General features: G+C 47.8%; 1 protein-coding gene across 1 annotated transcript in view; it reads right to left on the reverse strand.

Moving 5' to 3' along the window:
• The window catches only part of RAB3GAP1 (RAB3 GTPase activating protein catalytic subunit 1), a 218,033-nt gene that overhangs the window by 59,319 nt on the left and 135,230 nt on the right, over window positions 1-23,484 (reverse strand). Inside the window, exons 15-17 of the mRNA XM_088472270.1 lie at window positions 12,023-12,195; window positions 3,430-3,484; window positions 2,990-3,349 (exon numbers count right to left, since the gene is read on the reverse strand). Coding sequence (XP_088328396.1) covers window positions 2,990-3,349; window positions 3,430-3,484; window positions 12,023-12,195 — 588 coding nt within the window. The remainder of the gene's footprint in view (window positions 1-2,989; window positions 3,350-3,429; window positions 3,485-12,022; window positions 12,196-23,484) is intronic.

Raw genomic sequence — 23,484 nt, forward strand, 5'->3', positions numbered from 1 at the left:
GAAAAATCACTTTTGGGTGGAATTTATACAATACTAGCGACCCGGCTTCACACTGAAGCAATTTTGATGTTACGATGATAGTCTTTTTTTTTAACTTAGGTCCTATAAGATTGCTTTGTAGATCACATTTATCGTTTCTCCTCCTGACGTCAACGTGAAAATATTTAGTTTTGATGTGACACGCAAAAGGGCCACGTAATATTGTCCATGAGCAAATCAGTCTCCACTTAGGTAAACTCCAGCCACGTTAAGTGTAAAGCTGGCCACACACTAGACCAACTTACATCCACCCGGCCAACTAGTTGATTGGTTGGAATGTAAATCTGGTAAGGGATGAAAGCAAATGAAAATCTGGTAAGGGATGAAAGCAAATGAAAATCTGGTAAGGGATGAAAGCAAATGAAAATCTGGTAAGGGATGAAAGCAAATGAAAATCTGGTAAGGGATGAAAGCAAATGACAATCAGCAATTTGCTCCAAAACGCCGGAAAATGGATTAAAAACTGTTGTTTGAACAAATTGTTTTGATTAAACATTTAACAAACTTGTCTGAACGACCATTTTCATCTGTTTTCTGGCATTTAGGAGCAAATTGCTGATCATCATTTACTCCCATATGTTACCAGATTTTCATTCCAACCAATTAACTAGTTGGCTGGTTGGATGAAAGTTGGTCTAGTGTGTGGCCAGCTTAAGTCCCTGAGCTTTATTTATTGTCATGCCAGAGCAGACTCTTACCGGGAATTGGACTTGTTGGAAAGTAAAGAATCGTTTTTCACATAAATTATTAGGAATGGTATAAAAAAGGGAAAAACTTAAATTTGTATCAGTAAACAGGTCTTACATCAACTTTTCTGTAAAAGCCAAATAATACTTATCAATCTCTACATGGCATAAAATAAAATCCATTGTTGTGATATATCTTTAACGGTTTAGGCAGCGTAAGCTAAGAAAGGGCTCGGACAAACCTTTTATCATTGTCTTGCTTCGTCACTGCTCGGCTCAATCTTGTCATACATTAAAAGTTTCATACACCTAAACCTTCCTCGACAAATGCTCTATAGCAGGGGCGTATTTATATTGGGTGCAGGGTGTGCGGTGCACACGGAGCTCTGGGTCCAAGGGGGCCCGCACTGCACACCCTGCACCCATAAAACTTACCTCTCCGGTGTCTGCTCCTGTAAATAACAGCTGGAAAATGGCGCCTGCCACCATATTCCCGTCGTTTACGCATTCCCGGTGACCTGTGCATGCGCTATAGACTCTGGGCACACTCTAGTGTCCAGAGTCTATAAGTGTGGCGCTGGCCGCGCACCGCTCAGTGTGCGCAGCCGGACGGAGAGGAGGGGGCCAGTGACTGAGACTGCACACGGGCCCCCTCCTCTCTAGAAACACCCCTGCTCTGTAGAATAGTGAAAACTGCATCAAATTCCGTCTAGTGGTTCTCGAGATTAGCCCGAAGAAACAGACAGATAGATATATTTGTTTTTAGCACACAGCTGTGACAGCGTATATAACAGTAAGGAGGACAAAAAGATTTGGGGAAAGGGTTTTTTTTATATATCTGCATACACACAAATTATTCCTAGATATAATTAAAGGAAAATTGAATAATAAGATTTGCCAGAATGTGCACACCAGTCAGCTTCTTTTGACATACTACCTACAGACACAATCACACTCAGCATTATCCAGGCACTGTGTTATAATGCACATGATGGCTTCATTACAGTTCAAATTGATGCTAATATCAAACAAATGTTTCAAGCAATGTGAACTTCCCCGAATGGTTAAATATGGTCGGAACCCAATAACATGATCCAACATGTCCAGGACTATATATGACTGTATGTGAGACAAGCCATTCAAACCAGCATTGATATTGGGCAATTGTCCTAATACGCAGAATTACATTGCATTTGTTCCAAAGGGTGCCGGATAATCATCTGATTAAAATCAACCTATTATCAGGCAGGTTGGTAAATGCTCCTGGCCTGTGCCCCCCCCAAAACCCCCACAAACAATGGTCTCATCAAATCAAGGACCACACTACAAAACCTCTCTTATCTTGACCTTAGAAATAAAACACAACACACAAGTCCACTATAACAATATGTGGGGCAATATACACAATTAAATGCAATATACAGCATTCTACATGGAGGATAAAATGAGACCTACTGGCACGTTAGGAGAAAATTCACAAACATATTTACTGCAGAATAATACTAGTAGCTATTCATACAGCATAAAACAGTCTTATACATTTAGTAGAATTTTTAATAATATGATTAAATTATGTGTTAAATAGGTTGAATGTTTCATTTATTTTAGTTTATATTTATTACTGATATATGGGATTCAGTAAATGATTTACTAAGTATCAAAACGCAAAGCCATAATCTCTGCCTATGTCTGTCACTATTTCTGGAGGAAAGTATAATAATATAAAGGTTGCAGTGTGACACGGATATGCAGAATAGTAAAAGGAGGCTGCATAGCACTGACATCAGGAGCTTCTAGCTTGAATCCCAGAGTAATCAATGTCTCCCTGTACCCCAGGGCACTAGAGCAGGGGTGGGGAACCTTTTTTCTGCCGAGGTCCATTTTCATATTTATAATATTATTTGTGGACGTAGCGCCCCTCAGTGTGATATCACATGGGGGCGGGGCCACAATCACCAGTGATTACAGCAATGCCCATAGCATCCTGAGGATGCTCTGGGGAGCTGTAAGGACAGCGGTGTGACTGTCTGAAGCGTCCTAAGGACGCTCCAGGCGGCACTACTGCATAGATTCTGGCTGCAGGGTACCGTTTTAGGTACCCTGCTAGCCAGATGAGGCTAGCATAAAAAAGCTCAGAGGGCCAGACCAAATAATTCCGGGGGCCGTATAAGGCCCCTGGGCCTGAGGTTCCCCATCCCTGCACTAGAGTATAGGATAGAATATGGAGGTATATGAAGATCAATAAGTAAAAATAACGGCTTTACCTGTGTGACTGGAATGTACAGAGGTTCTCCGGTGTTTAACAAGGTCAGGTTTCCAGACTGGTGTAAGCGACCATCGGGCTTTAACACAGGGGTCTCTTTTGCATCCTCTTTGGAAGACAATTTCCTTGTAACTTCCTGTCCGTTGTCTTTCAGTTCCTCTGTGTCACTGTGACACTCAAAGAACTCCTCTTCACTATCACTCCAAGAGTCCCAGGACTTCCCCACATCGTACTTGTTCTTCTCCGATTCTACAGACTCATTCGCTGCACTGTTTAGGGGTGAAAATGAGGCACAGTTGGGAATATTCCCCTTCTTGCTACCATCTCTCGCCTTCTTCCTCTCAATACAGCAGTTCAACATCTGAGGGGCAGAAAGACGCACTTACATTTGCGGTAGCATGATAGGTCACAAACAGAATACAGCAAATATAAGACACATACCTGGAGCTTCTGGTGAAGTAAGCAGCACTTTAGATCTGGTGGTCCATTACTTAATCTAGAAAGCAAGAAATAGGCAATAAAGACCCACTAAATATGCAAAAGAACATTGAGACCTGATTAAAGCTCTGCACAGACAGAAGAGATGAAGTGTGTAAGTTCTCCCACCAATCCAGTAGTTACAATAGATGTTATATGAGGATTAACATTACACAAATATCTACTTTCAAGCATTTTTATGCACCCCAAATTTATCTAGAGCATTTAGTTTGCAGTAAAACTCTTGCTTACTATTATTTTGTCACTGTTTTTGAAAAATAACAGCCATTTCACACATTTTAAGAACCCCATATAATTAGCTTTTTTCCACCACCAGATCTCTATACAGTTATCCAACATTAATTTTTTGGGTGTACAGGCTAATTTCCCCATTTTTACCCACACTTAACACTGGTACTACCAGCAAGAATTGCAGAGCAAACCCCAGTAAAATTATAAAAATTGAATTGCGCGTTAAGCGGGAGTGTGCATACAGGGTCGGCTGGAGGAGGAGCTTCACCCTGTGCAGAGAGGTACTCAGACGCCCCCTTACGTGTCCGAAAAGGGGTATGGTCTAATTACCATAGGCCACATCCCCTAAATTATGCTAATTGGGGGCGTGCCCATATGGCATGCCTCCCATTTAACATCAGGCTGGGGGCGAGCCCTGCACTCCTTCAGTAGCTGGGCTGCCCCCAGCCCTCGCTCTGCACTGAATGGATGCCGCGTGCGTGCCCATCCCCATGACCACAGGAGGGACACTTCGGCCCGCAGGTGGAACAGCGGGCCAGTGCCCGAAAAATGGTTGGGAGGGGTGCACCCTCTATGGGGTGGTGCTCCTGTTCGTCTGAACGTTCCTCGAGCCGGCCCTGTGTGTATGCATGCGTTAGGTGAAATTACTGGGCGATATGCGCGTTAACTTAATACGCAGTAACAAAATTTTTTATCAGGGCTAATTAAATTCTGCCCTAAGGCTATTTTACTTTACAGCTATGGATACAAAATATCAGCTACTCCCATAGAGTGAGATGGTAGCATTCATTAAAATCAGAGGATTGCACTAATGGTTTCCATGATTTCAGAGGTTGTTAAAATTGGCATCAACAGTGTGTTTCTGCATTTTAAGCAGGCAATTTCAGGCAGAATTCTTCTTTCAAGTATATGGAACTAGTAGATTGCCATACCCAGTATAATTATTTTAATAAGGTACCAGCATTTTTACTGGAGTTAGCCTTCAAGTACTGTAACTTGAGGGAAAGAAGTCAGAGCTCTAACTATCAGCCCAGGCCGGGGATCCCTAGGAAAGTGGGGATTCCCCCAATAAAGGTGGGAATGCACATTACTAATCTCGTAGTACCAACCATTGAAGTCAATGGGGGGAACCACTCATTGGCTGGGAGGCGGAGGCTATTCTATCTCCGCCAATGAATGTTCAGCCAAAGAATTTCTATGTGAAATGCAGTGGCTGGAGCAGCATTTGGGAAGTACTGTCCACAGAGGACAGTACTCTGTTCGGTGGGTCTGTGCTCCTCGTTTATTTATTTTAAGAAGAACATGGATGCCTACAGGGAACAAAGAAGCCAGGAACCAAGGAGCGGGCGAGTATGTTTTTGTTTTGTTTTTTACAGGTACCAATCGTGGATTCTACTGGACAAGGTAAGTATGTAGTGTGAGTACAGGAGAGTGTGAGTGAGTGTATGTATGTGTAATAAAAAATATGAGATATGGTAAGAACTTACCCTTGTTATCTCTATTTCTACGAAGTCCATAGGGTTCCACAGGATACCTTGGGGTATAGGTGTGACGTCAGTCGCAGGGCACCAAAGAGTTAAGCTTTCAGCCTCCCAGGATGCACTAGGTCCCCCTCCTATACCCCGCCCCCGGGCCAAGGCACCTCAGTTAGTTACCAAGCCATAGGCCGGAGGAGGAGAAGGAAGAGAGAGAACAAAGATCTGGACACATACAAGAATCACATTCTCACCAGAGGGAGACGGAAAACCGGTGACCAGAGCAAAGCCCATCTGCAGCACAGGTGCGACAGGGCGGGAGTCCTGTGGAACCCTATGGACTTCGTAGAAATAGAGATAACAAGGGTAAGTTCTTACCATATCTCATATTTTCTACTTCCATAGGGTATCCACAGGATACCTTGGGGATGTCCCAAAGCAGTATCCTTTAAGGGTGGGGACGCTCCTGTGCAGAAAGGAGAATCCGCCGCCCGAAGGAAGCATCCAGAGAGGCGAAGGTGTCAAACCTGTAATACCTCACGAAGGTATGGACAGAAGACCACGTAGCAGCCTTGCAGATCTGAACTGCCGAGGCACCACGTCGAGCTGCCCACGAAGGACCCACAGACCTAGTGGAATGAGCCTTCAGAGAAGGAGGGACCGGTAGGCCTTCATGAAGATAAGCTTCAGAAATAGCCATACGGATCCAGGCTGCCAAAGTTTGCTTTGAAGCAGGCCAACCCTTTTTACGGAAGCCATAGAGGACAAACAAAGCGTCCGACTTCCTAAACGAAGAAGTGCGGTCAACATAAGTCCTTAAGGCCCGCACAACATCCAAAGAGGCCTCACCCACGGAAAGACCCGGTGAGTTAAAGGCCGGAACAACTATTTCCTCGTTAACATGAAACTGGGAAACAACTTTGGGAAGAAACTCGGGCCGAGTGCGGAGCACTGCCCTGTTCCCATGAAAAACCAAGAAAGGGGGTCTACAAGAAAGAGCCCCTAACTCAGAAACACGTCTGGCCGAAGCAATGGCCAGAAGGAAAACAGTCTTAGCTGTTAGCCATTTAATATCCACTGAGCCCAGTGTTTCAAACGGCGGTCCTTGGAGAGCCCTCAGGACCACAGCCAAATCCCAAGGCGCCACAGGTGGAACAAAGGGCGGCTGAATACGGAGAACACCTTGCATAAAGGTGCGCACATCCGGGATTGTAGCAATCCTACGGTGAAACCAGACAGATAGGGCCGAAACCTGTACCTTGAAAGAAGCAAGGCGAAGCCCATGATCTAGTCCCGCTTGCAGGAAGGCGAGAATCCGAGACAGACGAAACTCCCGCGGTGCATAACCTCTCGGTCGACACCACTGGAAGAACGTATGCCACACGCGATGGTATATCCTCACGGAAGACGGTTTCCGAGCTCGAACATGGTACGCACCACAGAGCTGGAAAACCCCCGGGACCTCAGCATGGCCGTCTCAACAGCCACGCTGTCAAAGACAGCCGAGTCAGGTCCGGGAGAAGACAAGGACCCTGAGACAGAAGGTCCGGTCGTAGCGGCAACCGCAGAGGACTGTCCACGGACAGACCCTGAAGGTCTGAGAACCAGTGCCGTCTGGGCCACGCGGGAGCTATCAACAGGAGCGTCCCTCCTTCCTGTTTGAATTTCCGGATTACCCGTGGAAGAAGGGAGACCGGAGGGAACAGGTATGCGAACCTGAACGTCCACCGGACGGACAGAGCATCCACCAGAGACGCCCCTTCGTCTCTTGTGCGAGACCCGTACACCGGCAACTTGTTGTTGTGCCGGGACGCCATGAGGTCGATTTCTGGAAGACCCCACCTGTCCACCAGTAGTTGAAAAACGTCCGGGTGCAGGGACCATTCCCCTGGATGAACGTCCTGGCGACTTAGAAAGTCCGCCTCCCAATTTAGCACTCCCGGGATGAAGACCGCTGATATGGGCGGAAGATTGCGCTCCGCCCAAACCAGGATCCGAGAGACCTCTACGAGAGCCGCCCGACTGCGAGTTCCTCCTTGCCTGTTTATGTAGGCCACGGTGGTAGCGTTGTCCGACTGGACCTGCACCGGGTGACCCTGGAGAAACCGCTGTGCCTGCAGGAGAGCATTGAAGACCGCACGGAGTCCCAAGATATTTATTGGAAGCTCCGCTTCTGTCGGCGTCCACCTGCCCTGGAACAAGTGTGGACCCGAAACTGCTCCCCAGCCCCAAAGACTGGCGTCCGTTGTCAACAGGACCCAATTTGGAACCCAGAACGGACGTCCCTTGTTGAGGTGGGTCATCTTTAACCACCACGCAAGGGACAGGCGAACCTCCGGGGTGAGCACTATCGTCTGGAACTTCAGAGACTGAGGCAGCCCGTTCCACTTGGACAGGTGCTGCAGAGGTCTGGAGTGAAACTGGGCGTATTCCACCATGTCGAACACCGACACCATGGAGCCCAGTAACCTCATCGCCGAGTGTAAGGACACCCGGCGGCTGTGCAGACAACTGCGCACCCTTGACTGTAAAGCAGAGATCTTGTCCTCCGTCACGAAGATCCTTTGCTGTCCCGAGTCCAATAAGGCTCCAAGATGCAGAATCCTCCGAGACGGGATTAGAGTGGACTTCTGCCAGTTGATTAGCCAGCCGTGCCGTTGCAGCAGTGCAATGGTCAGGTCCAAGTGGTGTAACAGGAGCTCTGGAGATCCTGCCACCAATAACAGGTCGTCCAAGTACGGCAACATGCGGACTCCCTGCAGCCGCAGAGAAGCCGCCGTGACCGCCATCACCTTGGTGAAAACACGTGGTGCTGTCGCCAGGCCAAAAGGTAACGCCCGAAACTGGAAGTGGTCGCTGCGGATTGCAAACCGAAGGAACTCTTGATGGCGCAAAAGAATAGGGACATGCAGGTAAGCGTCCTGTATGTCCAATGACACCATGTAGTCCCCAGGTTCCAGCGCCAGAATGATGGACCGTAGGGTCTCCATCCGAAACTTCGGGACCCGCAAAGACTTGTTGAGTGCTTTGAGGTTGAGAATCGGACGATATGACCCATTGGGTTTCTGTACCAAAAATAGATTTGAATAGAAACCCTGGCCCCTCTGGGAGAATGGAACAGACACTATAACTCCAGCCTGGAGCATAGTGTCCAATACCTTCCGCAGCTCCGTAGCCTTGTTCCGGTCTGATGGTAGACCCGTGGTGAAGAATCGAGCCGGGGGTCTGTGCCGGAAGGAGAGGGCGTACCCGTGGGAGACCACCTCCAGAACCCAAGTGTCTGTCGTAGTGAACGACCAACACCGGGAGAACTGCAGCAGGCGGCCTCCCACCCTGGGATCCCCCAAGGGGAGACTCGGACCGTCAGGCCGCAGGCTTGTCATCTGGCTTGGGGGCCGGACGTCTGGTACTCCATGCCTGTTTCCGGGGCTTGACCGATTTCTTAGGGCCAGCCTGTCGAGGAAACGACTGTGGTTTGGGCCTGCCCTGGGCCCTAGATGACCGAAAGGACGATGGTCCAGAACCAGAAGGAGCAGCGGCCGACGGAAGACAAGCAGATTTGGCTGCCGCCAGCGTGGCCACAATCTTATCCAGATCCGGACCGAAGAGAACTTCTCCGGTAAACGGCAACGCTTCCAGACCTTTCTTGGAATCTGCGTCCGCCTTCCAGGATCGCAGCCACAAGGTGCGACGAGCAGCTACCGCTGCTGAAGAAATTCTAGACACCAGAGTACTAATGTCTAGAGCCGCCTCGTTGATGTAGGTGGCCGAATCACGGAGATTGCCAATCAACTCCGCCTGTTCGGCCGGACAGTCGGACTCAAAAGAAGCCTCTAATGAATCCGCCCAGCGCTCCATCGCTCTGGCAACCCAGCAAATGGCCATAGCCGGCCGTGCTGCCCCCCCTGCAAGGGAATAAGCGGACTTCAGGCAGATTTCTACCTTGCGGTCCGTAGCATCCTTAAGGGAGGACATGGATGGCATCGGCAATGTGGCACTACGGACAAGACGGGTCACGTGAGAATCCACCTGTGGAGGGGATTCCCACTTTGCTAAATAATTATCCGCGAACGGATAAGCCACCGCCAGGCGTCTCTGCGGCTGGTATCTTTTGCCAGGTTGTTTCCACGCCTCCTCTAAATGGTCCACCAACTGACCCGAAAGAGGAAAGACTGTGGCATCGCCCTTCACATCTTTGAAAAAGGCATACTTAGATTTAGCCGCTGGGGGAACTTCGTCCTCAATCACCAAGGCTGTGCGGACCGCCCGAATAAGTCCAGGAATATATACTTTGGACTTAGCATCAGCGTCCTTAGTATGGAGAGGTTCCTGATCGTAAGGATCCAGAATCTCCCCATCATCAGACGTCCCTTCGTCATCCTCATAAGGAGCGGACAGAGACGCCACCGGCCTTTTATGAGGCCGCATCACAGACTCCCCTTGCAACACATCCGATAAGTGCTGTACAGAACTCGTCAGGGAGTTAACCCACGCTGGCTCCTGAGAACCCGGGAGCGGGGAAATAGGGAGACTGTGGGGTACCACCAATTGTCGTGGGAACCCCTGCATGGGTGACGACACCACAGACTGCTGGGACAAACCCATCGGAGTAAACGCGGGCTGCGGAGCCAACTGGCCCACTAAAGCTGTTAACGCCTGAGCGAAACAAGCCCAGGGCGGCTCCTGTACCGGTGCTGTAACAGTAATAGGCCGCGCCATGGACAAACACTGCCGGCAAAGGCCCTCCGCGCTACCCTCCCCCTCCGCTAACGGTACTTTGCACGTGGTACACTGTAGCCGGAGGGGAAAATCACTTTCAGACATGATGGCACCACGTATGTGACCTCTCTCACCAATTAAGTATTAAATAGGCGAGAGACCACCCTGCAGCACCGCACCGCAAGGGCTTTAGCAGAAAGAACAGGGACAGTAATAAAGCTGACAGTTTAGAGAAGAAAAGTTACAGGCAGCGCTAGCACAGTCACATACAATGCAGAGAAATAACAATTCCTGCACTAACAGCGCTGATCACTCAACTACACAGACACAGGGCCTGGTAGGACACAGCGCTGCATACACAGACCTGAGCCACAGCGGAGGAGAGGTATGCGGGGGGACCCAGACCACGATGCTTCCTTCCAGACTTCCAGCAGCGTTCACCATGCGTTGCAGAGAAGATGGCCGCCGAGGAGCAGAGAGAAGCTGGCCTGGGGGAGGAGCGCTGACACAGGGCCAGTCAGCACAGTGCAGAGAGGGCTGTGTGCAGCGGGGGAGGCGCCGGCTGTGAGACAGGGAAGGCGCGCTCCCCTGGCATGCATTTAACCCCTGGGACGCTGCAGCGCTACCGCTCTGCTGCGGTCCGCTGTCCCAGGGGGTAGTGGAAAGCGCAGGTTCAGTACCTGGCTCCACGCTGCAGCCAGTCCCCAGGGAGCCCCCTGCCTGGGGACTTAGGACCATGTGACCAGCGGGGACCCACCGCGGGACCCCGCTGCTTACCTTTGTCCCCCTTGGATCCGGCCATGGTCCGGAACATCTGGGGTCACCGCTAGCTGTGACCCCAGATGCTCACCAGCATCCCCGGATCGGTACCGGCGTTCTGGTACCGGCGGGGGTGTAGGGAAGACAGCATGGACGTCAGGACTGACTGTCCATGCTGTACATCCAGATGTGCAGCCACAGCTGCACTGAAGAAAGCTTCAGGGGCTCTTCTAGCCCCCACTCCGACAGGTGCACCCGACGCCGGCCGGGCACCAAACTAAACTGAGGTGCCTTGGCCCGGGGGCGGGGTATAGGAGGGGGACCTAGTGCATCCTGGGAGGCTGAAAGCTTAACTCTTTGGTGCCCTGCGACTGACGTCACACCTATACCCCAAGGTATCCTGTGGATACCCTATGGACCCTGAAGTAGAAATATACAACATTGTGTGCGTCTTTCCTTTTTTTATATTTATTTTGCAGGTACTTGTGGTTCTCCAAGTACCAGCATGCAGGGAAGGCTTGCTGGAGCCTCTAGTTCTCCTCTAAAGGACTATATTATCTTTACTATTTTTTACACAATGAACCCAGCACCCACAGCCCAGAAGTGCCTGTGATAGCCCTGGGCTTCAGCCCAGACTAGTTACGGGAGATGAATGTTACAGCCGGGGGAACCCAGTCAAGCGTGTCCCATGGCTGTAGAATTATCTGCTAGTGGAGCCCGGTGCTGGTTCTAAAAATATGGGGGACCACTACTCGTTTTGTATCCCGGATTTTTAGAACCAGGACCAGTCCTAGAGCCCGGTGCTGGTTCATTAAATACAGGGAACCCTACACATTTTTCCCCTGTATTTCTTTTTTTAACCAAAAGGACCCCACACCGATTTTTTTCTGATTTTATTTTTTTTTACTTTTACACACAGAAGCATTCATGGTTCTCACTGATCTATGCAGGCTTCTGTCAAACTCGCACCTTGTAATGAAACTCACATTACAAGGTGCGAGTTTACCTGCAGTTTAACTCGCATAAGCTGGCATGCCAGTCAAACTAAGCACCCGCAAACTGGCACCCTATTACATTTGCGAGTTTCAGGACAAACTCACACCTACAAACTGTGCAAGTAACTGTGAATGTGATCTTGCAAAAGAACTTGCACCCTATTACATCTAGCCCCATATGACTTTGCTGACATGAAGGTTGGAAGCTTATTAAGTTTCTTGGTTCTGAATATTACACTGAATATTTATAGAGAAATAGAGTGAAAATAAACTCTATATAAGTGGGATTTCAGATACATTTTTTAATGTAAAGTAGAAGAAAAAGACATTATGTTTTATGGTACTGAAAATACCCACCCTGGTATAAGATAATTGTTCTCCCACCGAAAGCGCATCTCCAGCACGAACTCCTGCCACAAGTGGGCAAGCCCTCGCACCCCTCCATGGTAGAAGTTGACCATACATAGGCACAGCGCCAGCTTATAGGTCAGGCTGTCCGATGGTGCTGACTTGAGCTGGCTGTACAGGTTCTGCGCAGAGGGAAACAATTATATCCAGCATACATAATTCAAGCACTTTACAATAATTTGAGCATTGTTGCATTACAAATGAGTTAGTCTAATAGCCAGGGACAGATGGCTTAGAATATGCATAATTTCTGAATCAGGCTCCTGCAAAATAAAATCACTCACATTTAAAGCAACAGTAGTTCCCTATATGACTTTACCTTACAAATAAGTGGTAGTAATGTCTGAAAATCATCTACTTCAGATGATCATTGGATTTCATAAAAATCCTTCAGTTGTCACAGTGAAGGAATGTTAGTATATTACATATATATTTTATACACACATACACACACACACACTATATGGACAAAAGTATTTGGCCACGCCTGTTAATTATTGAATTGAGGTGTTTTAATCAGACCCGTTGCCACAGGTGTATAAAATCAAGCCCCTATCCATGCAGTCTCCATTTGCAAACATTTGTAATACTCAGTGACTTCAAGCGTGGAACACAATAGGATGCCACCTTTGCAATAAGACGGGTTGTGAAACTTCATCCCTGCTGGGAATTCCAATGTCAGCCGTAAGTGATATTATTATAAAGCAGAAGACCACGTAAAATCACAGAGCGGGGTCAACGACTGCTAATGCGCATGGTGCGTTAAAGTCACCAACGTTCTTAGCAGAAGAGTTCCAAAGTTCCACTGGCATTAATGTAAGCACGAAAACTGTGCGGCGGGAGCTTAATGGAATGGGTTTCCATGGCCCAGCAGCTGCAAGCAAGCCTCACATCACCAAGTCCAATGCCAAGCCTCAGATGTAGTGGTGTAAAGCACACCGACACTGGACTGTGGAGAAGTTGAAATGTGTTCTGTGGAGTGATGAATCATGCTTCTCTGTTTGGCAGTCAGATGGGCGAGTCTGGGTTTGGCGGATGGCGGGAGAACGTTACCTGCCTGACTGCATTGTGCCAACTGTGAAGTTTGGTGGTGGAGGAATAATGGTATGGGGCTGTTTTTCAAGGTTTGGGTTAGGTCCCTTATCTCCAGTGAAGGCAAGCTTAATGCTTCAGCATAGCAAGACATTTTGGACAATGCTATGCGTCCAACTTTGTGGCAACATTATTGGGAAGCCCCGTTTCTATTCCAACATGACTGTGTCCCAGTGCACAAAGCAAGGACTATAAAGACATGGGGCCTGATTCAGACCCGCTCGCTCCGGGTCTCGCTACAAAGGGGGCGTGCTGCCGATGGTGAGTGACAGCACGCCCCCTTTGGTGGGCGTGCCAGGGGCGTGGCTGCCCAGACGGAGGCGTTCCCATGGAGCGCCTACCGTCTGGAGCTGGCCCCACTGACATCACAAGTGATGTCAGTGGGAGTGCTCTCGGCTCTGACAGAGCCGAAAGCACTCCAGGGCTTGCGGCAACGAGACCCTACCACAAGGGTCTCGTCGCAAGCCCTATGGTCGCGATGGTGGAAGAACTTGACTGGTCTGCACAGAGCCCTGACCTCAACCACATCGAGCACCTTTGGGATGAACTTGAACGGAGATTGCGAGCCAGGCCTTCTTGTCCAGCATCAGTGCCTGACCTCATAAATGCTCTACAGAATGAATGGGCACAAATTCCCACAGAAACAGTCCAAAATCTTATGGAAAGCCTTCCAAGAAGAATGGAAGCTGTTATAACTGCAAAAGGGGGATCAACTCTATATTAAAGTATATGCATTTGAAAACAATTTCATTACAGACCCTGTTGTTGGTCAGGCACCCGGATACTTTTGTCCATATAGTATACATACATATATATATACACATACATACACACACACATTATATACAAATATATATAGATGTGCTCCAAGTTCTAGGCACTGAAATGGCCTTCAGAGTTTGGAAACTGCACATTTTGGTTGGTGTTCCCCAGCAAATTGAAGTATTGCTTTCCCCAAAGATAACCTGATTTTATCTAGCACACCTAACAGGGGAGGGCACGGGAGAACACATTTATAGGTGCAATTCAACAATGTAAATAAATACATTAAAAAGCACTAATGGAATCAGACATCGCCATGTTTCAATTACTACAGCGTAATGGAAACATTGTCAGTAATTGTGTCAAACTGCATCAGCAAGGTCCTCCCTCAACTATGGTCTAGTAAACAGAAGCAGACAGGGAGAGCTCCACACTATACTGCTAAACTACACACATCAAGGCCCTACCACTTACATGAGAGTATGGGAAGCTAATATGGAAGACTCCGTCAAGATCAGACTAATGCAGGGTGCACACTGGGCGATATATCGCTAGCGCTTCGGCGGGTGTGTACCCTTGGGTATGTCTGTAAAACGACATCGTTCACAGACATATCACGTCAGCTATGCAGCACAGCCAAAGGCCAATATATCTGCAGAAATATCAGAGTATCTGGCTGTGTGTACGGACAGTCCACCCAGCACTCGTATTTCTGCAGGGACTGACGTCACAGCTGGACAGGCAATTGAAATGCCCACCCAGCTGTGATGTCAGGATGACATGTCGAGCAGCCGATCGGTAAGTGTGTATACTTACCTGAATCGTCCGCTCGGTCAGCGCATCGCCCTCAAGTCAACCTAGGATGTACCCAGCTATCTAACGTATGGCAAGTGCATACATATTTACCAATCATTCTGCCGATGAGTCTGCGCTGTCATCTCAACTGGGCGGGCATTTCATTTTGCCCGCCCAGTTGAGAGGTCAATCACCACAGGGTCCCTGCAGCAAGTCTACAGGGGGTCGGCGGCTCGCCCGTACACACAGCCAGACATGTCGATACATTATATCAACGTTGTTTGTGGATATCGTCTGTACACACCCGCCGATGCACTACAGATATATTGCCCGTTCAATTAAGCTTGCGAGCAGGGCCTTCCTACCAATATATCTGTCCGTTATTACCCAGTTTTGTTTTATTAATGCTTACAATTGTAAAGCGCAACAGAATATGCTGCGCTATATAAGAAACTGTTAATAAATAAAATAAATAAATAATTGAACGGGTGATATATCTGTCAGAGTGTACCCAGCTTAAGGTATTTCAGATCAATATAAAAAAGGTATCCAGGTATGTATATGAACTTCATATAAGATCTTAACGCGTTGGTACCTTACCCTGTCAGAAGTGCACAAGCTCCACTAGACCTCTTCATCACTATGTTTATGGGAAGATTAAAGATAAAAATAGATCTGGCAAGGTTGGCTTGTGCGCAGGAATATACGAAACTGGGCATTTTCTCCCTGGTATATGTGAGTATATCAAACGAATCTGCCATATTCTGTCAGCAGCAAAATGGACAACTGCAGTGACTTGGACGCCAGTAAAATTACCTACTGCACAGACGGTAGCGAAAATGATTGACATTATATTTAATAAGAAAATATTAAGCGTAGCTGAACACAACCTGCTGCAGTTCCAATCACTTGCAGACTCATGGAGGTCTAATTTTTCTACTGCGAAACATGAAGCCAAACAAGAACTTTCAGAAACAAATGATTAGGGTGAAGTTACCCGAGGGAGGAGACTAGGATGAATTGACGCAGAATGCCCTTATCCTTTCTTACAGTCATATTCTTATTTTTTTAGCAATTGGTTTTGTATAGTTACTTTTTGGGCGTTAATAACACCCAATTGTCTTGTATATGTAAGAAGAAATGTGACGCATGCAATAAGGACAGTCCCGATTGCCCCCTTAGGTCAGGTACACATCAAACCATGTGGTTCCTGGCCAACGGGACGACAGATGTAAAGATATGGCGGTCGTCCTTACAGAATGAACAATATACCGCGCAACCGCACGTTATATCATTCACGTCCACATTTAGAATGCATGCCGGGTCCTCACATCTGATGTGCAGAACAACAGATATGGCCGGCAGAAACGCGTAATTGCAGGTACACATTAGATGATGTGCCCTATACATAGTGTTCTGATCTGCGTCATGTGTACCCAGTCTAACGCTCATCATATATTTAACCACCGGACTAGCGTGGTTGCATCAGATGCCACCACACGAGGCTGGGCTTTCCCCGACATGGTCGCATCTGATGCGACCAGTCAGAAACACTAGTGGGCGGCTGCCGGAAGATAGTCCTCAGAGTCCACGCTTAACGCGTCAGGCGAAGGACTTAAGGTTTGAAACGCGTTAAGCATGGGCTGAGGACTACATTTGTCTGTAGGTGGTGGAGCACCCACTGTATTTAGCTATTCTTGTGGTTGATCACAGCATCCGGAGCTAGCTGACTGCCATCCCCGCACCATCGAGGTTAAACAAGGATAAAGCCTTTACAAGTGCTGCTGCTGTGCCACTTTTGGATGACTTTTTATGCTTGATTTTATTCTACACTTTGTAAGTGCAACTTATTATTAAAACCTTTTGTTTCAAGTTTGATCTACACTGTTTTTTCTCCCTGTATTTTCCCACATCTATGTTGCTTTGATTAGCACATGAAATAGGGAAGATACATAATCTCATTGTAGATCACAAAGGTTCACTGAATGGATGTATTCGTATGACATATTATTCAATAATTCCTATAGGTGATTACAAATTTATATTTACCTCACACCTATGTGTATGTGTTAATTGGGAGAGCGCTAGAAGGTGACTTACATTTAATCCATTTGCATGCTATTTTGAGTATTGGGTGTTTTGTAATATCACCACTTGCTGCACTTCTGATTGTAGTGCGCACCATTTGTCAAACTTTTTTCACTCTATTTTGTTAAAAAAAAATATATATTTTTTTTTTTCATAAAATCGTGTTAGATAAGCATTAAATAGGTGTTCTTGACCTAATTCAATCATTAAAAAAAACAAACAAACAAACAATTTCTGAGCGGTTTTTGGAACAAATATTAGCCAGTTAAGTGGCTAAGACATGGATGAGGCTTAAAGCGTATGTATGGGGAAAAGGTGTAATTAATAAAGGGGAATGATCCTATAGAGATGCTATACACTGAACTGCTGAAGTGGAAACCAAAACCAAAAACCATTTCGATAGCAATCAGAGAATGTGCATAAAAACATTTTGTTGAAAAACATTTGTTTCAGAGGTGTTTTATTCGTGAGCAGATGTTTGATATTACATAAAAAAGAAACCTGGTGGCCCTCTACTGGTCAGCGGTGGTATGGTAACATAAATACTGTACTTAGTCTGCAAAAAAGACGACTTCACGCACTGGGCCTGATTCAGATTTGTACGTAATGCTACTGTTTGCACAGTTTATCAAAAAAATTTTATATTGCGCATTTGCGAAACAAGGTCCTGATCAGACCACTGATGCGGAGTCAGGGAGTTGGTCGAAAGTGTTCACAAAAAGAGCCAAGTCAGTAAGCATGTTCCCATTAGCAGAACCAAAGTCTCAGAAGCCAGTTTCAGAGAAACAGTTGACCCAGAATCTGCACAGCTCAGGAATTACTGTAGGAGTTGATATGCGTCCGATGTTGCATCGATGGTGGTGTGTTCTCAACCCCCAGAGGATCTGCACACAGCACAGATAGGGGAAGTAGGGGTAGCAACATTTGCTCAGTCCGTCACACACTATTTCAGGTGGGGAATTAGCATATTTTCACAAATACATTGCGACGCAGTTCAGAATGCAATAGCGTAATCAGGCCCATAGTTCTGGTGGCTAACGTTAGAGAGAAGATCTACTTAGGTGCACAGCCATCATATATCAGACATGGTTATAGGTTATGTAAATTTCCTAAGCAGGAAGGGAAAAAAAATTAAAGCCAAACATGAGTAATCTCATATGGACCCCACACTGTCTGGCGGATTCTAAATGATTAATGTTAAAAGTCCACTAACCCTAAAATATAAGCTGAGTTTTGTGCTAAGAGAAGATGGAACCCTAATCAAAGAATTACAAATGCATGCTTGGGGACACCAGACCAGTGGGGTATAGCATGTGGTGTGAGGATTATGGGCACAATTAAAATTGATGGTTGCAAAACAGATGTGTGATAGGTCAGTCCAGGGTACCCTTTGTGCAGAGTGAGTGGCCTAGAACAGACTATGTCTCACAGTTGGTGCCTCACAGATACAGCAAAGCTAGCCTGGCTAGATCCATCTCCCAGGTAATGATGAAGCTCTAAAAGCAACTAATTTCATGCAAGGAACAGAGCAGTGATTCACCCTCCTCTGTCCATCTCTCTGGAGTCATGAGTAGAGACCCTGCCCCTGCTAGGTCAGGAGCAGAGACCCCTACTCTACTGCTACTCTTAAAGATATCATTGATAGGAAGATTAAAGCCAGTTGACTTGGTGACGGCAGGATCTTTGCTCAGGCCAATTCTAGCTTCAGCCCAAGTCAACAAGGAAGTAGAGAGGTGGTCAAATCACCTGACTGATGACCTCAAGTCCAGCAGTACCAGATTGGAATTGTTTACATTGGTTGAGCACATCTGTGAGCCTTGAAAGTACATTGGAAAAGCTGCCATTGACACGCATATGGGTAGGGCAAGAAGCTCTGCCTCAGCTGTTGCAGAACGAAGTGTTCTCTTGTTGAGGTGAACAGAGAATCCATAAAGTCTATAGAGTCAATTACCTTTGCAGGGGATACTGCCGCAGGTCCTGGACAAAAATATCTCTATGGCTAAGAGTTAATTTATTCCCAACATCTGCCCATAGAACCTAGTTCTTGGATTCCCACGAAAGGTAAGCAGACAAGCAGTCGGCATGACAGGCAGGACGCTGAGGTGGGAATCCATCTGCTTTGCTTCAGGGACAGGTGGTTCAACTCCATTTGAGATGCTTGAGTGAAAGGAATCGTGACAAGGGGATTGGTGATAGAGATCTCCATTAAAACGGTTTTCAACCAACAGTTTATCCACAGAACAAAAAGTGTTAGGCTCTAAAAGGGACTAGTCATTCTTTTCACTCCTAATGAGTCATAATCCCTGTCCCAGAAGACCAGCGACGGTTGGGGTTTTATTCCAACCTCTCTTTGGTAAAGAAGCAAAATGGGTCCTTCAAACCCATACTCAACTTAAAATTCCACCTAAGGGTGGACAAGATCAAATTGGAAGAGTTGAGGTCTGTAATCAATCAAGGGGAGTTAATGGAATCCATTAAAGACACCTACCCTCACGACCCCATCTGGTTGGGACACTAATACTGTCAGGTTTGCTGAGGTAGAATCTACTGAGGGGTTGTGGTCTTGATTTCGGAAGAACTCGAAGTGAGAGGCCTGGATACCAGGACTCCTCGTCCACAGATCATGGACGTTGGTGAGACCTGATCAATGGTGCGGAATCTAACCTGCAGGGAGGTGTTCGCCAGTGACCCCTCCAAGCGGGATATGGGCTTAGCTGCACCCTGCAGGCAGGTCGCGGTCCTTTGACCAGGTATCCAAGATCCGTGGGAATAGAGACTCTGGGTATCAATGGCCCAGGGGAAGTGCCTAACCAAGGCACTGTCACACAAGGAGCTATACTTAGAAGATGGTACTTAGAACTAGCAAATGCACAGGAGATAGCGCGCTGATGCACCTTTGCGCCATGGAGCGGCACTCAAGGAAAACACTGGTAATGGTGTGTGGACGAACTTCCGCACCACAGGGTGGCACTAGAGAGAGACACTGGTATTGGCGTGTGGATGCACTTCTGCACCACGGGGTGCGACTCGAGAGAGACACTGGTATAAGATGTGCAGACGCACTTTTGCACCATGGGGTGCACTCGAGGGAGACACTGGTATTAATGTGCAGACGCACTTTTGCACACGGGGTGCGACGCGAGAGAGACACTGGTATACGATGTGCAGGCAGGGATGTTGGACGCACTGCAGCTCACAGGAAAACACAGGAGACTTGGAACACTGACAGAGATGGAGGTCGCACTGCGGCTCACAGGAATAACTATGGAGACTTAGGCACACAGGCAGAGATGGAGGTCGCACTGCTGCTCACAGGAATAATACTGGGAACTAGACGTGGAAGCCAAGGGAACCTGAAACAGACTCAACTAGCATACTAGGAGTGACAACTGTTGATCTGGCAACTTTCTGGAATTCTGGAGGCGGATTTATACCCAGGAGTAGCAGACAATTGGAGCACAGCGTCAGCTGACTGAGATCATGCTACCATTGGTTAAGAGGACTGTCACATGAGAAGAATTGTCATGGTGGCGCCCATGATGAGAACTCAAGACAAACAGCCGACCATGGAAGTCTGCAGAAAGCACCTAAGGCTGAATACTCAGCAACTCGCCCCTCACTGCACCAGACGTCTGACCACAAGGAAGTCAGGGGAAGCTGGCACGGAGGTAAGAGATAGCCGATGCTAGGCTGAACCCTGACAAATACCTACTCAGATTTGCTGAATAGTCTTAACAATTTCAGTTAAGGCCCATCCCTTCAGCCTGATTACAGTGCCAACAGTTTTCACAAAAGTTATTGTATTCATGGACGCCGCACTCAGAACTCCACTTCTAAAAACCCGCATTTTAGTAAATATACCCCTTAACTTGTAATTGGAACTAAACTGATTTTCTAAAGAACTGAATCGAGAAGGGGCTGGTGGGGATGACTAATACACCACCAAAATTCCAGGTCTGACCTTAGTTGGAACAGGGTTCCTATCCGAATCAGACCCGGAATTTAGCCGGCGCCGACTCAGGATATTCCCGAGTCGGCGCCGCTCACGCCGTAGTCTGGTCTGCATAGACCCGGCTTTTCTGGCATGAAAATGGACGCTTGGAGATGACGTCATCTCCAAGCGCCACTGAAGCCGGACCAATCGGCCGACTTGCAGCGTACTGCAGGTCATCAAGACCCGGAGTGCGCCGTACACACAGCAGGGTTTCACAGGCTACGCCCGTGCTAAACCCTGCTATTTACCTGGGTTGGATTGCCGGGTCACTCAACCCGGCGATCCAACCCTCTCCCCTTTTACACGAAGGAGCTGCCCGGGTTAACCCTGCAAAAACCCGGGTTTTAGCTCCGGTGTAAAAGGGGTATTATTTTAATGTGCAAAGTAATTTCTAAATCGTGTTTTCATTAATGAAAATAGGGAGAAAATAGAAATGTGAAAAACACAAAATGGCGTGAAACCCTTTTATAACCACTATAAATAAACTGCTGCTTTACAACATTTGCTGTAAACTTAACTGACTTAATGTTAACTAATCCCCTGAAGAAACTGTTGTACCGTCGAATCTAAGAAAGTTATCAAATTCCATCACATTCCTAAAATAAACTGAAACTTAATGACTTCAGACCACAATTATTGTAACTTGTAGTACTTTTAATAAATGCTGTACAACCAGAAACTGAAGTTACTGCTAAAAGGATAACATCAACCACAATTAAATATATGACATGGGGAGGAGATCAATTAATTTTAAGTATAATTTAACCCTTAAATTGTATACTGCTGCCTTGACACCATTTTCTAATTTATACAACATTTGACAATATCATCATCACTAAGCCCAGCGCTGCTGAGGGTTCTCTCAGCTCCTGTGCAGAGCCCATTTTTCCACATTTGCTCTAATCACCTTTCAATAACAACATCACTAATATTATGCAATACCCACACAAAGACACTATCAGATAATGGGGCAGATGTATGAAGGTCTGTGAAGTGATAAAGTGGAGAGCGATAAACGACCAGCCAATCAGCTCCCGACTGACATTTTTCAAACACAGCCTTTAACATGACAGTAGGGAGCGGAGTGGCTGGACGGTTATCACTCTGCACTTTATCACTTTCCAGAGCTTCATACATCTGCACCAATGTAACTAAAATGCAAGAAAGTGATTTGTGGAAAAGCAAATGTGGAATTTATATACATACAATCCACAAGCAGATACCTTATTTATTGAACCACCCTTGTATAAAGTAACAGGACCTCTCATTACGTAAATTTATTCAACTCATATATATGTATAATCAATAGCAGGGTTTGCAAAATACGCGCTATAGCGCGTTTTTATGCGCTACAGGAAACTTGGGGCCCAGTTTTTAAAACTGATCGGGTCCCGGAGGACGCGCTGGCGCTGTGTGTACCTCAATAGCCAATGAGTGTGCAGCAGTGTCCTCTCAGCCATTCACCACAGGGAGCCATGCCCCCCAGCCATTCTCCACACGGCGCTGTCCTCCCAGCCAATTACAGTGCAGCAGCTCCCCCCAGCCAATCACCAAGCGGCGCCTTCCCCCCAGCAAATCGCCATGCATTGGCGTCCCCTCAACCATTCACGAGGCACCGCCGCCCCAGCCAATCGCTGTACAGGGGCTCCCACCAGCCAATCATCATGCGGCACTGTCCCCCCAGCCAATCACCATTCAGCGGCATCCCCCAGCCAATCACGAGGTGCCGCCCTCCCAGCCAATCGCTGTGCAGCTGCTCCTCCCAGCCAATTACTACGCGGCACTGTCTCCCCAGCCAATAGCGGTGCAGCAGCGTCCCCCAGCCATTCACCACGTGGCGCTGTCACCCCCAGCCAATCACTGTGCAGCGGGTCCCCCGCCAGAAGTCCGTGGGCGATTTGGCTGCAGCAGCGATGTCGTCGGTGCCGGGACACTCTAGCAGCCGTCACTCCTTCAGCCAGCTGCGGTCTCTGTACGCAGGAGGTGGACAACGCTTGGGGCAGAAGGGACCTGCAGGCGGACAACAGTAACCTGGCCAAGGGTTTCCACAGAAGCAAAAGAGGTAACCACTGCCCCAAGTTTTAGCTACCCTAACCCTCTCTCTATCCCCAGCACTGCCCCAAGTATTGACTGCCCCTAACCCCCTCTTTGCCCCCTCAGTACTTCCCTAGCTGCTATCTACCCTACCCCTTCCCCACCCCAAGTACTGCCTACCCCTAACCTCTTTCTTGGCCCCCGTGCTGCCCCCGCTGCCATCTACACTTGCCCCCTCCCTACTACCAGTGCTACCCCTGCTCCTACACTGACCCCCACCTACCCCCAGCACTGCCCCTAACACCCTCCTTGCCCCCCAGTACTGCCCTAGTTATCTACCCTTACCACTCTCTACACGCAGTATTGCTTACCCCTAACCTCTTCCTTGCCCCCAGTATTGCCCTAGCTGCTAACAACTCCTTTTCCCCTATATGCCTCCCATACTGCCCCTGCTGCTATCTACACTTGCCCCCTCTCTACCCCCAGTGCTGCCCCAGCTGCTATCCTGACCCAGCTCTGCCCCTAACCCCCTCCTTGCCCCCCCAGTACTGCCTTAGCTGTTATCTACCCTGGCCCCCTCCCTACACCCAGCACTGCCTGTCCCTAACCTCCTCCTTGCCCGCAGTACTGCCCCAGCTGCTATCTA

The sequence above is a fragment of the Taudactylus pleione genome, unplaced genomic scaffold (genome assembly GCF_031769625.1).
Source record: "Taudactylus pleione unplaced genomic scaffold, aTauple2 ptg000122l, whole genome shotgun sequence".
In the NCBI taxonomy this organism is placed as follows: Eukaryota; Metazoa; Chordata; class Amphibia; order Anura; family Myobatrachidae; genus Taudactylus; species Taudactylus pleione.